This window comes from Lactuca virosa, chromosome 2 (assembly GCF_052849685.1).
Source record: "Lactuca virosa cultivar CGN04683 chromosome 2, Lactuca_virosa_CGN04683_v6, whole genome shotgun sequence".
Lineage (NCBI taxonomy): Eukaryota > Viridiplantae > Streptophyta > Magnoliopsida > Asterales > Asteraceae > Lactuca > Lactuca virosa.
In genome coordinates this window covers 266,248,859-266,267,122 of record NC_136427.1, presented here as the reverse complement: position 1 = coordinate 266,267,122, position 18,264 = coordinate 266,248,859, and the positions used below count along the sequence as shown (strand labels likewise).

At 35.5% G+C, this 18,264-nt stretch overlaps 1 protein-coding gene and 1 long non-coding RNA gene across 2 annotated transcripts; one reads left to right on the top strand and one right to left on the bottom strand.

The window, feature by feature from the left end:
- Positions 1-7,043: 7,043 nt before the first annotated feature.
- Positions 7,044-9,522, top strand: LOC145161011 (uncharacterized). Its single transcript, XR_013738310.1, has 4 exons — positions 7,044-7,280; positions 7,655-7,755; positions 8,693-8,753; positions 8,840-9,522. It is a non-coding gene; the product is annotated as an uncharacterized LOC145161011 (long non-coding RNA).
- Positions 9,279-15,857, bottom strand: LOC145161010 (ABC transporter B family member 1). The gene is made up of 10 exons (XM_079080432.1): positions 15,347-15,857; positions 15,197-15,251; positions 14,907-15,082; positions 14,592-14,792; positions 13,692-13,951; positions 13,297-13,613; positions 12,920-13,143; positions 11,744-12,117; positions 10,942-11,656; positions 9,279-10,853 (listed from the first exon to the last, which is right to left on the bottom strand). Exons 1-10 carry the CDS (start codon positions 15,791-15,793, stop codon positions 9,573-9,575), a joined length of 4,050 nt encoding a protein of 1,349 aa, XP_078936558.1. The 5' UTR covers positions 15,794-15,857; the 3' UTR covers positions 9,279-9,572.
- Between the last annotated feature and the right edge of the window lie 2,407 nt (positions 15,858-18,264).

Here is an 18,264-nt window from a genome sequence, read left to right as displayed (position 1 = left end):
ATAAACTCGTTTGATTTTAGTGAAATCCCTGTAAATTTTATGTTTGTTAATACCACATGTGAGTTATTATAACCATACTATGACCTAGTTGGCCTGTAACGACGTCCTTCAGGCGTCGGAAATGTTATGACATTTGTCACCCCAGACCTATCGGTCTAACTGTTGCATGCAGTTTAGGTGTGGGTTTGTCAAACCCAATATAGATCTATACACAAGTATCACGCTCTCCCTCGAGGAGACTCTGGTTATAATACAGGACTTATTTGTAAATTGAATTGAATGTCTCACAGAAGTCATTAACGAATTTACGTGTAGTGTAATGAAAACTTGGTACCGTATGGCCGTACCTTGCTTAATGAAAATATCCTTTGTATAAATGTACCCTTTTTAAATGTATGTGTTATGTAATGTTTCATAAAGTCATCAACGGAATTACGTGTTATGAAAACTTGGTACCGTATGGCCGTACCTTGCTTAATGAAAATATCCTTTGTATAAATGTACCCTTTTTAAATGTATGTATTATGTAATGTATCATAGACTATACCTATTATAGTTTATCAACCAAGGGTAGTACGTAGTAATGTATGCAAACTATATTCAAAATAGTTTATTAAATGTTTGAATGTATCGGTTGTACTTTGATTATAATCACTTGTTATTCTTTATATTTTATATGTCCAAATCCATTTGTAAACTGATGTGTGTCTAAATATTAAGATAAAATGTCATATATTGCAATAACATATAATCACATAAAGATATACACCTTGCTCAACATGTTACAAGGTGAAATGAAATTGACAGCAACTTTTTGTTGTATACAGTTTCTGTTACTGTTCTTAGAAAATTTATAGAAAAATCATCAAAGCTCTAAATCCAAATCCGCAAATTCTGAGAGTTTGGAATATGAGTCTAGTTTGTTCGTAAATTTTATCATGATTTTTAGTGATCTCTAACAGAGGTGAAAATGTTCATAATCACAGACTGGTCCGGGTTTGCCTCTGAAATGATAGGCAGTTTTGTAAAAATCACCATAAATTGTAGAAAAATCATATGGAGATGTGAAAGTATCCATTTTAAAGCTAAGAGTTTGAACTACTTGCACCTGGAACAGTTTTGAAAACTAAAATATTTAAGTTGACCAAAACAGTCTGTGATCGAAGTTCATCATTTCTGATGTAATCTGATAGAAAAAGTTTAATTGTGTTCTTGATGATTTTACTTGTATTCCCCCCTTAAAACTTAAGAAAAACATGTAAATGTAGGGGTATGAACTCACCTTATGTGGTTTCAGTAGATGAAAGTGAGAGAGAGGAAGTGTTCAACCCAAGAACACTAAGAAGATGTCTTGATGATTCGAGAATCTAACACCGAATAAGATGGAATTTGTGTAAGATATCAATGATTTGAGTAGAATGGAGTTTAATATTTATGTGAATGATGAAGATACTTACTAATTGAAGAAAGAAATCCCTGGAGAAAGCCTTGAAGTTCTTGAAGTTGAGAGAAAAGATGAGAGAATTTTGGAGAGTGTTCTTGGTTGCTAAGTGTAGAATGAAAGAGCTTTTAAGGAGAATGAGGAGAGAGGACCAATCCTCCAGCTCTTAGAACGTGGGAAGAGCTAGAGATAGGGTGTAAAGGTCCCCCAAGGAGACAAGGGGTAGTGGGAAAGAGTGGCTGATCATAGAGTGAGGTGGTGGTGGCTTGCTTTTGTCATAAAATAAGGAAAATCAAATATTCCCTCAATAATTAGTCCAACCACCAATTCTTTTAATATATTTTTATAAAAACCCTGGAGATTTATATATTTTGGGGCCTTAGTTTATAAAATAAAGTTTTTGGTGAAAATCCCACGTTAAAATAATGAAAAACGGAGTTAAAACGAAGTCGTAGTCGAAAAACCGGTAAAAAGGGGCCGTCTGCGAGACCTCTCGCATGGGCTGTCTGAGAGGCTTCTCATGCGAGGCTTCTGTCCTGAGAGGCTTCTAATGAGAGGCTTCGGTCCTGAGAGGCTTCTCATGAGAGGCTTCGGTCCTGAGAGGCTTCTCATGAGAGGCTTCGGTCCTGAGAGGCTTCGGTCCTGAGAGGCTTCTCATGAGAGTTTTCGCTTCTAATAGGAGGGTTTTGGTTCCTTAAGGTTATTTTTACCCGTTTTTACCCCGTTTCAAGTGGTTTTTGACCCGGTTAAGGGTCGGGATGGCCCGAATGATTACAAAAAGTTAAAGTAACTTTTGAGAGAGATTTGGGAGAGATTTCAAATAGAAAGAGATAGAGTGAAAACGATTTAGAGTGGTTTCGTTTGTGATTAATTTGAGTGTCCGGCTTCACAACGCAAGGTTCGTAAACCCCGTTAAACCGTGTTTTAGTGTCGTACACACTCCCGATGAGTGTGCAATAATTTTTTTATCGTTTTGGTTCAATGTTTACTGCATTTGAGACTTAGGAAATTCAACACACGAACTTTCCAAATAATGTTTCTCTCATTAAAATATTGCATTGTATAGTAATTACATAGTGTAAACCCTAATATACAAGGGTTAATTGAGTCGATTGGTTTTGACTTGTTGACTTTGTTTGACTTTGACTTGACTCAATTTTGACGGTTGTCACAATCCTTTGAAGGTGTACGGCCGCACACCTTCATAAGGTGGCCGCACACACACTAAACTCTCCAAAGTGAAGAGTTTTGGCCTTCATTTACTAATAGGACTTGGTATTAGCACAAGAACACCTCGAAAACACCTCAAAATCGACATTTCGGACACAAACGAGGAGTGTACGGCCGCACACTCCTGTGTACGGCCGCACACACCCTCTGTACGGCCGCACACTCCTGTGTGCAACTGCACACGCAACCTGGCCGCACACTCACTCAAATGGCCGTACACATCCCTTATTTGATCATATAGGGTCCCGACAAGCATTTCCAAGTCTTTAGGGTGGTTTCCTGTCATGTTTAGTCATGAAACACTCTAGTTCTAATGCGTATATGTGTTATCACATGATAATAGGATCCACTCGCGTACGAAACATCGGTTGACACTCAACACTCGTAACAAATTGTGCTTTGGGATCCTACGATAAACAGTGAGTTCATACCCCTACGTTTTTCCGAGTTTTTCATGTTTTCAGGGGGGATACAAGCAAAAGTACAAGGAAACTTGTGCTCAGTTATATTATTTTGTTTAAAATAATTACACGTTCAGTATGCTTTCAAACACAGAAAACCGTTTTACCATTCGATTTAGAAATCAACTTGTAGAAACAGTTTTCAAAACTAAAGCACGGAACTTATGAATCTTGTCATAAAAATTGTGATATTTTACAAAGGATTCATACCAACCATAAACAGGGTTTTTTGTATTATTACTTGTAAATTTGTTAGTTTAAGGATTGGAGACACGTCCTTGGTAACACTCCACCGGATTCGTGAGTGTAGGACTACCCTTATAACCAGAATCTCTTGGAGGGAGAGCATGACTATTGTGTATAGATCTATACGGGACTGACTATCCCGCACCTCGCTGCTAGCTACAGTGGGACCGTCAGGTCTACGGGTGACAAAGTCATAAAATGATACTGGCCACCGTACGTGCCATATCCAGTTTAATGTATGGTTATGAAACTCGCAACCTAGATAACAGAGATTTACTTTGGTAATAATGAATCTAGTGAACTAACCTCAAAGTAATAACCGATTTGATTACTAGAGGGTATTGATAATACCCTTAGGATCTAGTTCACTACCTACTTATTAGTTCTATTTTTGTAATAAGACTAATACATCTCACGGAGAATAAACAGGGTCTTTCAAGGAAACTACATCTAACGACACAAGTATGGTATATACTTGTACTTCTCTTTCAGAATCGATAACCAAACATCTTTCATAAGAAAATATGGGATTTTCTTGGGATAACTCAAACTTTCATAAACAGGTGGTTTATCATATAACTAATGGGAAATCAAACATCTTTCATAGGAAAATATGGGATTTTCTTGGTAAACACTTTTCAAAGGATCAAAGAAACCTTTCTTTCACCAGAACTAAACGCTTATGAACTCACCAGCTTTATGCTGATATTCTTTAAAACTGCTTGTATTCTCAGGGCATCAATAGACAGGTATTCATGCCGACTTTTGAGAAGACGGAGCGTTTCGAATTCACGTCTTTTACTTTTGCTATACTGTTATGTATAAATCATGTTTTTGAACAATGTAAATATTCATATTATAATGTAATGGTTGTGTTTACTATGCTTACTATGATACAACTGTTGTGATACTACGCATGACGTCACTCCGCCCCGGAACGTTTCCGCCTTCGGTTTCAGGGTGTGACATATAGGGACGAAGATAGGGAAAACATTGACAACCGAAAACACGAAGAAATGAATAATTAGGTTTTCGGTTGTAAACTTGTTGAAAAGGGGATTGATTTGATGAAATCCTGGATGGTAACCAATTTATAAGGTAAACAACAGTTTCAAATGAAAACTGTCAAAAGAGTTATGGGAGATGGGATTGGGCAAGAATGGAAAGACCAGTTTCAAGAACATGGCGATGACGACGCTCAACAATCCCATTTTTTTCACTAGTATGAGGACAATAACATCGATGAACGATGCCAATATTTGTGAAGAAAGAAGTGAGAGAACAGAATTCACCTCCCCAATCAGTTTGTACATTTTTCAGTTTGGTGTTGAATTCACGTTCAACCATTTTAGTGAAATTCGTAAATGTAGAATAAACATCAGATTTATGCACAAGAGGATAAAACTACATATATATCGAGAATGATGATCAACACACAAGAGAAATAATCTACAACCATCAAAAGAAATTATGGGGGAAGGGCCCCAAACATCACAATATATCAAATCCAGAACTTTATTGCTACGAAAAGAAGAGTTATGTAATGAAAGTTTGGAGGACTTGCCCATTTGACAAGAAGTACATAGAGAAGAATTGAGTTTTGTAGAAACTGGTAAAGAACAACTAGAAATAACATAATTAAAAACACGTTGATGTGGATGACCTAGACATTGATGTCAAATAACAGATGAAGGTTTGGTTGTTGTGAAGGTAATCTTTGGAATTAGCTAGAGTGGAGGGAGACGGAGCGAGTAGAGACCATTATCACTTGGACCCAAAAGAAGGGTAGTATGTGTAGACTCATCCTTCACAACAAAGAAAGAAGAGTGAAACTCAAAGTAAACATTATTATCACGACAAAATTGTTTAACGGATAATAGATTCTTTTGAATCCGAGGAACATGAAGAATGTTTGTAAGATTAAAAGTTTTGTTGGGTGAGAAGAGTTTTGATGAGCCAATATGAAAGATAGGAAGAGGATTACGGTATGCGTTGGAGTTGTCAAGATTTGATAAATCAGGGGTGACATGACTATTAGCACCAGTATCAGGAAACCATGTAGTTGCTGATGTGGATCCAACATCTGAACAGGCTGCAAAATTTGCTTGAGGGTTGGACCTATGAGAATTAGTAGACTGATTTGGACACATAGATGGTAGATGGCCTATACCACATCAGTTACAATGACCATACACAATATTCTGAGTTGAAGCCTACTGAAATTGTCGATTGGGAGGGTTATTGTCACGACCACGATTAGAATATTGGCCTTGTGAGTTGCCACAAAAGTTTCCCCGACGGTTGTATCGGTTACTTGATGGTCGGGATGCATAATTAGCCTGTGATTGTGTGTTGTTAGAGCCAATAGGATTTAGTTGATATCCTAACTGAGAGGCTAACAAACTTAAGTTGTTAAGTTGAGACTGAATGGTTGTGATATCAGGTTAGGAATTAGATGGAGTTCCTCCAGTAGCAGCAGCAAACACTTGTGGTGAGGCAGTAACAGGTACCGTGGCTGATCTGTTTATCATGTAATCGTGGTCAGATAAAAGACCATGTAGGTCGTTGAAGATGATCGGTGGATGGCGGGCCAAAAGATTCGATTTTAAACCGTTGTATTCATCTTGCAAACCTGAGATTGTAGGAATAACTAGATCCTTTTCCTTCATGGAACAAATAATTTAAATTTAATGTTTAATTTATTATTTTTAATTTTTTCATTTATCTTTTAAATGAAACAAATAATTTAAATAAATAAACAAATAAAATAATTGGATTCAAATAAGAAATTAAAAAATTAAAAGAAAAGTTGGATTAATGAAATTGATATGTATTTATTATTATATTTATTACAATTATTACATTTGAATATTAGGTGGAATTTAATATTAGTAAAATAGAAAAAAAAAACATAAAATGATAAGTGGGAAAAAAATAAGAAATCTTAGAAAATGACATGTGTCAAATCCAATGAGAAGTTAACATTTGGTAAAAATGATTTTGATTTATTAGGATAGATGAGAGCAATTTCTACTTGTGTTTTAATTTGTAACCGACATGTAATTAGCAGAAATACTAATCAAAACTCATATGATCATATTTTAAAATGCTAATACACAATAATTTTTTGTGTTATACAACAATTTATATTTCAAAGAGGTTATATATGACAAACAGTTATTGTATGGTGCAAATAAGCTCTCATATTAGGGGAAATTAGATTTCATAAAGAATGACTTAGGATTAGGCAATTAAAGACAGTCAAGAAAAAAAAACCCATTTGAACAGTCTTTTAGTCGTAATGGAATGGGAGTGGTAAGAGCTCGACAATGGTGATATGAAATATGATATTGCCTCGACAACACCACGCCCACCCCTCGACATGTCCAACATCAATACAATTCAAATATTTTGAAAACTAAAAAATATAGTAGAAAAGAATAATCATAATTTAATTCAAAATTTTACCAACCGAACACAATATAATATTTAAATACACCTAAGTTCATATTTATCTAAAGCTTTCCGATTCTTTCATTGAATGGTTTCAATTCTTCCACTGAAAATATAATATACTGACAATTATACCCTTGATTTAATTTGCAAATAATTTGTAAAAATAATATATTGACAAATTATACATGTATATCATCTCCAACAATTAATTAGTTTAATAGGCTTATCATTGTTAAACCCGAAATACTACTTTGCAGCAATCAAAACACCCTCATCGGTCTCCACTCCAACAACATCAAACCCCATTGAGTGCCCAAGAAAGTTAACAAAGCACCACCACCAACCCTAAATGGCTAAACACAAACCTTGTGGATTAAACTCTTGTTGAACTCAAACATCGAGACGTGAAGCATTCAAGAATATACCATAAACCATGGGATTCAAGTGTGAGTGAATTACGAAAACCGTTACTTCTTACCTTATGTTCTTCAATTTCCTTAAACTTTTCAAGTCTAACTTTGTATTACTCTCGCCATCATTAAGAATGAGAATAAGAGGGACCTGTGATTGAATCAAATTAAACATTCTTTTAAACCTCAATCTCCTTTGGAGTTTTTTATTTTATTACTATTACTTGCCAATTCAACATTTTCAACAACAAATTCACCAACAAAGGCGTCAAATCATCTAGCTATATTCACACAAGTAACACATCATCTTCATACGTTAAGAACACGTGTTTTGGCGAAGCTTCCAAAACGCTTTAACTGTTTGTTTATCTACTTGTCTTAACATTTACTCAATTTCATTATTCTGATAGATTTCATTATATCTTCCAAATGGAAAGTCTCAACAAGGTTATTGCTTTTCCTTGAAAAACCTGCCAATAAGGTATTTGATGAAATGCCTGACCCAATTAAGGTGCTCATTTCAGCTTATTTTACATGATTCTTTACTTGATTATGTTTGTTTGATCATCCGTTTTAAATAAGTTGTACTTGTCCCATTTGGCTAATAGTTAGGAATCAACCTTGGCCCATGACTATATGTTCCTCATATTTTGAAGCATCAGTTCCCAACTGGAACCGGATATATTTGGTGTGCAATATTGAAAGCTACGTGTAGTCTTGAAGGAAAAGCCTTTACTTGCGAATTTAAGCAAGTCATTTTTTATTTCATAAATTATTTATTTGTTAATTTGATAACTTCTTGCTTTATATTTATAGATATTATGGTGAACGTGCTTAGTTTCACAATTACTTTCATGCCCTTTAAGTGATTCCAGAATCTAAGCTTCACTTTTAAAGTCGGAAGACTAGCAATCTACTTGTGAAAAAGAGTTTGGTGATAGCTAACTAGAATTTAATGAAAAAAAAATTGATTGGAAGGTTAGGATCAGATTTGCAGCTTACTTTCATTTGAACAAATGGTGTAGAAAAGGAGCCTTTCTTTTTTAATTCACATAAATATACATTTTGATTTGGATTCTTTTTTTTTAAAGATTAAAACTTCAAAATTAAAATGTTGAGTACACTGTAAAAAAAACGCCTACTATACTGCTGAAAAGTAGCAACCTAATTTTACTGGAAAGAAAATGGTTACTTGTGTTCTTTATGATTAATTGGATGGATTTTATAGTTGAAAAGTTTCTCTCAATACTCCTTTTATGTTCTTAGTTGCTTCTTCACTTAAAGGTTAGTTATTGTTTAAAATAGTTGATTTATGATTCACTAAGTTTTCTGTAAAAATGTATTTTAATTGTTCTTTGTATTTGATTGCTAAGGAGAGTATTTGATAGTTGCTATCTGATAGTTTTTTTTAAATATCTTTCACAAACTTTAAATCTGTTTTTTTATAGGTAAATGAGTAAATCAAGGGATTGCTATTTACGGAAATAAACGGAACTCAGACCAGCATGCGTAGGTTTCAAGAAATTAGTTTATTCCACCTTTGTAATCGTTTATATTAATTAATAATTTCACTTATAATTCATATTTCTTAACAGATATATACCACAACTGAGAGAGGGGTGTCTTGTGGTGACTATCTGTTTGGAATGAGAATGAATGTTACAGATATAAGAAAACCACTTGCTTCATTTCCATTCCAATCCTTCAAAGTTTTCAATCGTTTCAATTTGTTGTCAATAATTTATGAAAAACATATATCAGATTACATTTTTATGTATGAATTTCAGTTGGGGATCATTGATATGGAGTGTGAGCTTATTGATCCTGATAATCATAAAAACACTAAAGTCGATTAATGTTGATGAAGTTATGGTTGATACATGTTGGGGAATTTTTAGAAGCCAACACTACTAATTGATTATCTTAGAATTTATATGTCTGTCATGCTTGTAGATCCCCACCTCTTTTGATTGTCTCTTGGTTCAGGAAGTGAATGTATGTTCTTTCATCAAAAAAAATAAAATTTTATCAACATTTACGCAATGGTGATCCAACCCAACTCCAAGGGCGCCACTAATTCCTACTAGTTTCAATAAAAACATCCACGTGCTAGCGAATTGCTAAGCACAATGGAACTATATCGGATACAAATGCCAATTACATCACTATTGATATTAATATTACTAAGCACAATGGAACTAAATGGTACACAAATACTATCGCTATTGATATTAATATTACTATACCAAAAAAAAAAAAAAAAAAAAAAAAAAAACAATATTCAAAAATCAAGATGTCGTATGATTAAAATGTGACAATCTTAACTGACTACCCTTCTAGCCGTTTAGAACCCGAACCTGACCCCGACCCCACTGAAACCATATCCACCACTTCCCCATGCGAGAATCTCTGCAACTGTATCATTTTTGCGTAACATCCATCCGGGTAATTCTTCAACAGATGCGAATGCGACCCTTGTTCTCCCACTTTCCCATCATCAATAACAGCAATCACATGAGCATTTCTTATAGTCGATAACCGATGCGCCACCACAATCGTTGTCTTCCCTGAACAAATCCGCTCAAGCGCTTCTTGAATACACTTCTCAGACTCCATATCAAGCGCACTCGTGGCCTCATCTAGCAACATCACCTCCGCTTTCCTCAAAAACGCCCTAGCAATCGCAACCCTCTGTTTCTGCCCTCCCGATAACTGCACCCCTCTTTCCCCCACAAACGTTTTGTAACCATCGGGTAAAGAAGAGATGAATTTGTGGGCATTCGCATGGGTGGCAGCCTCGATAATCTCGGATTCAGTTGCTGATTCGTGCCCATACGCGATGTTTTCATAGATCGTGGTGGCGAATAGACACGGTTCTTGTGGGACCACGGCCATGTGGCGTCGTATTGATTTTAAGTTATATTTTCTTATATCTTTTCCGTCTATCATAACCCGTCCCGAAGATGGTTCGTAGAATCTTTGTATGAGTGAAATCACTGAGCTCTTTCCGCAACCACTCGGGCCCACTAGGGCCAGAGTCTTGCCAGCCCGAGCTCGGAGACAGATATCCCGGAATACCGGGATATCTGGGCGAGACGGGTAAGAGAAGTCGACATGTTTGAGTTCGACTTCTCCCCGGAGACGATCCGGGACCGGGATCGAGTCGATCTCGTCGGGCTCGATCTCGGTTTTTCGGTCCAGAAGATCAAAAACCGACTTCATGGCCCGGCCTCCTTTGATGAAATCAGGAGCTAGGGTTAGGGTTTCGGCTGCACCGTTGGCTGAGACCATGAGAACCATGAACACACGGATCGTTTTCGAGAAATCAGAGATCCCGTGTTTCACGAGCCATGATGCATACCAGAGACCGATCGCGTAAGAAGCATAGAGTAAAAATTGAGCCACCCCGAACCCACTTCCGGCTATCTGACCCTTCCAGAAGCATCTATGAAGTGGCTTCTGGAGACTTATTGTAAACAGATTGACGATTTTAGCCTCTGAGTTGAACGCAGCCACTGTTCTCATGTTAGCCACCGCCTCCCCGGCTAACTGTGTTGCCTTAGCGTGTGCACCTTCTAAGTCGCCGGAAAATCCTTGCATGAACATTTTCTGTTACAAAAAAAGTAAACCGTAAGCAGCAAAACAGCAAAAACTCAACCGGAAAATTAAAAAGACCAGTATCGAATAGCACACAGACCTGCAAAACGGTGGCAGCCACCACCACCGGAAAAACTGCAACAAGAACAAGAGCGAGCCGCCACTGAAGAACAAAACCAGCGGTGCAAGCCACCAACATGAGGGCGGAGTTCTGCATAATGACTGAAATCCGGTCACCAATAGCTGACCGGACATTATTAGCATCTAAAGACAACCTGGCGGCGATTCTTGAACTCTCGTTCTCCTCTTGATCAAACCACGCCATTTCATTCTTCAAAACTGCAGCCAACATCTTCTCTCTGACCCGTTTAGTCAAATTTTCACCAACAACATCCCAGAAAAAATGCTGTAAAGTGTTGAAGATGAGTGCAGCTGATGACACCCCGATTAAAAGATAACAATATTTCCCGATTTCTTTAACCATATATTCATGATCGGGATTGTAGTATACACTCAGGACTGCACTTAGAACGTAAGCAAAAAAGGCACTGAGGGACCCACAAATCACGGACCCAACCGACCCGATTAAAGCGTATGTCCATTCGGGTGAGTTCATTTTTGCTAGCCGCCAAAAGGAACTTGCTTGTTCCTTAAATGGAAGCTTCTCGTGACGATAACTAGGGTATCCACCTTCGATTGATAGACTAAAATCGGAGGTTGAGAAATCCGACAGCCGCCGGGAGTACGGGGATCGCCCGTATGATGAGTTGCGGGTGATTATTGGTGAACTCACCGAGTTCCTTGCACTCGAAGGCCTAAAAACACAGAGAAAGAACAATAAGTAAACAAATCAAAATCGCAAAAGGTAATGTACACTTTGACTTTTAAAGTCAAACTTCTACCTGGCGCTACTCTTTCTTGCATTATTCATGGCGGTTTCATGGGCGATTTCTTGCATCTTTATAAGTTTAGCATATGCACCATTTTCACCCTTTGCAAAAAGCTCATCGTGAGTTCCCATTTCCAAAACACTACCCTGCTGCAAAACCACCACCAGATCCGCCTTTCGTATGGTGGACAGGCGGTGGGCAATTACCAGAGTTGTCCTTCCGATCATAAACCGGTCCAAAGCTTCTTGAACTAACTTTTCCGATTCAGAATCCAAAGCACTCGTTGCCTCATCCAAAAGCAAGATCGCCGGATTCTTTAACATTGCCCTCGCTATCGCTATTCTCTGTTTCTGTCCACCGGATAACTGTAAACCCCTTTCCCCAACCTGCAGATTTTTTTTTTCTAAAATGAGTAAATTGCAAAAACGGTCCCTGTGATTTGTAACTCATTCTTATTTAGGTCAAAAAACATATTTTGTTAAATTTGGTTCTTATTTCAAGGTTTTGTAATGATTTTGGTCATAGAGACTAACACCATCTCTTTTTCTTTTTACCATAATTTCAGGATTTAATCAAAGTAATAAAAATTAGTACTTTGACCAATACCCCACACCTTTTTTTTTCTTTTCTTGTATATTTAATCATCTAATCTTGCATTATTTCCTTCATTTTTGATGGTCAAAGGGTTCCCTTAACATGCTCCTGGTCAAACTAAATCTCTGATCTTGTTCTTAATTATGGTTTACTTTAACTTTATGGATTATTTTGATGTTGACTTTTTGGTCAACCTCTCAATTCTTGGTAGCAATGGATCTTGCACATGCACTATTGACTCAAGAAGCATGTTGTACCACATTTCATTAATGGATGTCCTTATAGAAAGCTTCACTTCACCTCCCCCATAGTTTTGACTTTTTTGAAGCAAAAGCTAGGATCTTTTCTTGACCAAATGGGCCATTCAATTAGTTTTGTAAAATGTAATAATGTAGCAAACCAAAAAGTAACCAACTTTCTCAAAAGAAACCCACTCCCGCTTCCCATTCATCATTTTTTTCACCTTCTAGTGTAAGTGACAATATTTTACCCCCAACACACTCTACCCAAGTGAGGCCCACATGTAACAATTACATCAACAAAAAGCCAAACATATGGGTCCCGCTCAAAACGATGCAAAAAAGATCCACTCACCTGAGTATCATAGGCATCGGGTAATTTGATAATGAAGGAATGAGCATTGGAAACTCGGGCAGCTTCCTCAATCTCAACCATGGATGCATCGGGTCGACCCAAAAGTATGTTTTCTTGAATGGTTGTAGCAAATAGTGCTGGTTCTTGGCTCACTAATCCAATTTGTTGCCTTAACCATTTCAATTTAAGTCCTTTAATGTCATGCCCATCAAGCAATACTTGTCCTGTAAAAAGTAAACACAAAATAAAGTCCTACAACCATTAAGGGAAAACAGAATTGTCAGAGACCAAACATGGTGTTGTACAGTATGCAATAGGAAGTTGTACATAAAGGTATGTTGGTTGGACTGAGTTAATGAAGAGTCGCTATCGTTTACCTGAAGTGGGATCATAAAACCTTTCAATGAGGGAAACCACCGTGCTTTTTCCAGAGCCACTGCTTCCGACCAAAGCAATAGTTTTCCCAGCAGGAACACTTAAACTAAAATTACTTAAAATTTTAACATCTGGCCTTGAAGGGTATGAAAAGTCGACATTTTTAAGTTCCACGAGCCCTGAAACAGAGTCCAACTCCAAACCCGACTCAGAATTTCGGTCAACGCTTGGTTTGTGGTCAACTATTCGAAAGATTTTTGCTGCAGCTACTCGGGCTTTTGCAAATGCAGACATACTTGGAGCAGATTGGCCTAAAGCACTGTAAATTTTTTAAAATTGATTAGAGAAAGGAATGTTTTAGGATAATTGTGGAAGTTGACAATAACAGAGGACTTACAGTCCACCAATCATGACGGAGAACATGGTGGCAATGGCGAGACCTCCATTGGTGTGATGGTGTCGAACAAGATAACCTCCATACCATAGAAGAAGTGCGTAGCAACAAAAGACAGTGAAATACGTTGCACCTAATCCGAATCCTTTAGAAAACCCACTTTTGTATCCGAGTCTTTGTGAGATTTTTAATGCTGCTGAATAGGCTTGTAATGCTCTTGATTCACCCACATATGCCAAAACAGTCCGAATTTGTACGATGGTCTGCATATTTGGATAAATTAAGAAATACCCAGATGGTAAAACACGATTTCTTTTATTACACACAATAATTACATGACTTTAGCTGCAGTCCATCAGCACCCATATGGAAAACAGATGGAGAAAATTAACTTTTACTTGAATTCAGCTCAAAATCAGGAACACCCAGATAGGAAAGGAGAGAAAATCTTTTTCTTGATTTAGCTCATGTTCACGACAAGTAAAGATAGAAACACAAGAAACAAAAAAGTTATATCTTTCCCCTTGAATTCACCTCGAAATCAGCAATACCCATGTAGGAAAACAACAAGAAGAAGAAAATATTGTTTGCTTGATTTAGCACAAGTTCATGATAACCCAGATAGAGAAACAAATAAAGTTTTAAACTTTTTTTTTTCTTGAATTTAGTTCGAACTATCAACATCCAGATAGAAAAAGAAAGAGGAAAACTTGGTGTTTTCTTGATGTCTTGGATTTCATAAAAGATTCTGTCATCCACCCAGATGACAAAAACGTTTTACATTAAACTATGTTAATTAAGCAATACCGAGACGATGAACAGTGAAAATTTTGCTATTGGCCTAAAAACCTAAGCTAAAAGGGGAAAAAAGATTGAATAAAAATTAAGAAAATGGTGATTCACCTGTTCAGCAATATTTCCAGCTTGTGAAAGAGCTTCATGGCTTTTAGAAGAGAGTTTAGCTAATGTGGTGGCGTGAATACCTCCGATTACTGCAATAAGAGGCACTACAGCTAGTGTTACAAGCGCCAATTGCCAAACTGCTGTGAATCCCACCACAAACCCAGACACAAATGTCGCCATATAGTGTATAAAGTTCCCCAGCTGCCATACACATACAACACCAAAACACACAGTTACTTTAAATAAAGAACAAATGAATCCCAAAAGAACTTGAGAAAACGATAGTAAGACTTGTGTTTTTGTTTGTTTGTTTACCTTCTCACTAATGGCATCTTGAACCATAACAGCATCGGTGTTGATAGCAAAGACAACATCTGAAGTTCGGACTTCTGTGTCGAAGAACTGGATGTCTTGACTAAGTGCAGCTTCTAAGTATTTGATCCTCATTTTCGTCGATTGTCGCTCTCCTGTCCACATCCAACATGATATCTCTGCAAAAATTAAAACACCCATGTCAATTTCTTTTCATTCCTTTTCAAGAATCTTTAAGAAAGAAACACTAAATTTCAGAGTTGAAGAGATGAAGTAGGATACAGATTACAGACCTGCCCATGAAGATGCCCAAATTGCAGCTCCAACCACAAGAAAGTAGAATGCGTACTGGATAACAAAACCCATCAAGAAAAGAGAAGGAGGTGAATAAAATAATGAAATCTTTGTTAAAAAACGATTCGAGAAAAGAAGAAAGCTGTTACCTTTAAGACTTCTTGAGACATTTTATCGATGTTATTGGCATTGGACCCAAATGAATTGACAAGATCAGCAAAGAATCTGAGGAAAATAGGCAAAGAACAGCCATGAACGAAAGCACCAACTGTTCCAATACCCATCAATACATAATCCAATCCATCTGCAAATCTAAACAGCTCTCCGAACCCAACTGTTGGATCACTGACGCTTTTCTCCTTCTTCTTCTCTTTGTCTCCTTCATTTTTACTATTCTGCCCCTCGGTTTCCATTTCTAATCTTCTTCTCTGTAAGCTATTTTGAGCTTCTTTGTCTTCTTCACTGAGTGGGTCTAAGTTGGGATTTGGATTTTGGATTGGTGGGTTTTCAGATACAAGTTCAAGACCTTGCATTTCAGACCATCTCCACTGCTCAATGTCTCTCTTTATCTCCTCTTGGGATTCTTGTGATGGCATTTTTTTTATTTTACAATTCTCTCTCTCTCTCTCTCCTCTCTCCTCACTCCTCTCTCCTCTCTCTATGCATAGAATTAATGACTTTGGAGTCCAGTTTTATTATCTTTTTATTTCCTAATTTAATTTTTTATTTTTTCGTAATACCTAACGAACCTTTGCAAAGTGTGCGAATGCCAGGAGGGACACGACGGAGTGGTTAACGTAAATAACCTTTATTTAGATAATCCTTTTTTTTTTTTTTTTTTAATAATGTGTAACGTAAGACCGGTGGGTGTGGGCAACATGTTAAGACATGTTATCATACCCAAAATTTGTCAACTCATATGTCATGTCATCTTTAACACCATTTAATTTATGTAGGAAATGGTGTATAAATGTTATAACATGTTAAGAGATACAAAGAGAGTTAGAGAGAGAGAGTGAGATAATAGCTTTTGATTGGTTGATTCTCACGTTACTTCCCGTGGCCATGGTAACATTCTTAACATAACACCAAATAACATGAGAGGGGGCGGTGTTCCGGTGTTATGGCGCCGTTATGGGAGCTGTCAAATCAGCATAACGTCTTATGGCGTTGCCCATACCGAGTAGATTAATAAATGGATAAAATCCACATCAACAACCACTCATATTACTACCGGCAATGTAATGAATTTTTTTTCTTTTGAATAAAATATAAAGATTAAAATGGTCACAGATATACAATACTATAACTGTTTAGTAATATGTTTACATAAAAGATTTTAATTGTATTATTTGTATGATTTTGATATTTTGTTACTCTTTTAAATCATTTTTCATAAAAGAAATCATGAGTAACTTTATTTATGATTACAACCCCACTTATTCTTGAAAGTCAAATTAATTATTCTTGAACTTTAAAAAAATTGTCGTAAGAAAAAAGGTTTATTATAATTGTATATAATCGAATAGGATGAGTTGAATAGAAAAACCATTATTAATTAAAAAACCAAGGAAAGTTTTTTTAAAAAATTTTAAAGCTTATTTTTTTATAACTAAAAAAACTAAAAATACATAAATTTATAACATTTTATCCTTCTTCCAATGATGTCAAATTCGATAAAAGACATTTACTTTTTTTTTTCATTAAATTCATAGTGTGAATGTGTGTAGATTCACAATGTAAATCTAAATTCACATAGTGAATCCATAAAATATATAATTTATTTTTTTTGCATTCACAAGGTAAAGTTATGAATTTATATATTTTTAGTTATTTTCGATAAAGAATAAGATCTAAAACTTGAAAAAATATTTGTTCCTCGAAAAACCATTTATAATGGTTTTTTTATACTTTTCCATATAAATATAAGTTTTGATGATGGCTTTAGTAATTTGAATTTTTTGGAGTTATAACCTCATTTTATTTTTGCAATTTTATTAATTCTATTTTATTCTCTATATATAAACAAATAAATATATGAATGGTTATACTTTAAAGTTAGAGTGTAAATTATAATATCTCTTACACTTTAGTTTTTATACTTTTTAGAGTTTAAAATAAAATTTAAAATTAAAATTGTAATGAACCAATGTAAATTTTATTTTGTATTCTAAAAATCAAAACCATAAAAATAAAGTATAACCGAAGATGATTCTATAAACTATTTTTAGTTAAACAAACATGACAAAAAAAATATAAAAAAAAACAAGTAGAAAGATAAAATAGACGGTAATAGTTGTATTACAAACTATTTTTTATTTTAAAATTATTTTGTAAAAAACAAAAACATGGTGACGTATGATTACAGATTTAGAGGACAGATAGGAAACACTGTCAAAATCTTGAGAAAATTCGAGTAATAACCAAAAAGAATGAGTGGTTTGAAGAAAATAACCAAGGAAAAACACATTTCAGAAAATGACCAAAGGATCCGCAGAGCACCCTCTGCGGATCCATTAAAGCCTCTGCGGATCCAGCTATAGCTCTGCGGAATGTTGGTTTTTTAATTTTTTTAATTTTTTTTTTCGTTTTTTTTGTGTTTATTTTCGTTTATTAATATTATTTTTTTAAATACACTTATACCTTATGTGATTATTATGTAAAAAATTGACAAAAAAAGGTTAAAAATAATGAAATGTTTTATGTAATATGTTTGCTACTGATGTATGTTTTTTATGTATTTGTACTGTTTTGTATTTTATGTTCTATGGAATAAAGTAGAAGTTAACTCAACTGTTTTGTAAATAACCTAATACAAACCAAATACATATACATAATGTAATATAAACTGGTGCATATGAATAACCTAATTAAATTAGTAGATATTTGAGGCGTATAGCAGCCGGGATGGTTGATGGACCACATTGGAAGGATATTGATCGGGTTAGTATATATATATATATATATATATATATATATATATATATATATATATATATATATATATATATATATATATGTATATAAGAATCAGTGTACACCTCTGCGGAGCAGTACACACCTCTAA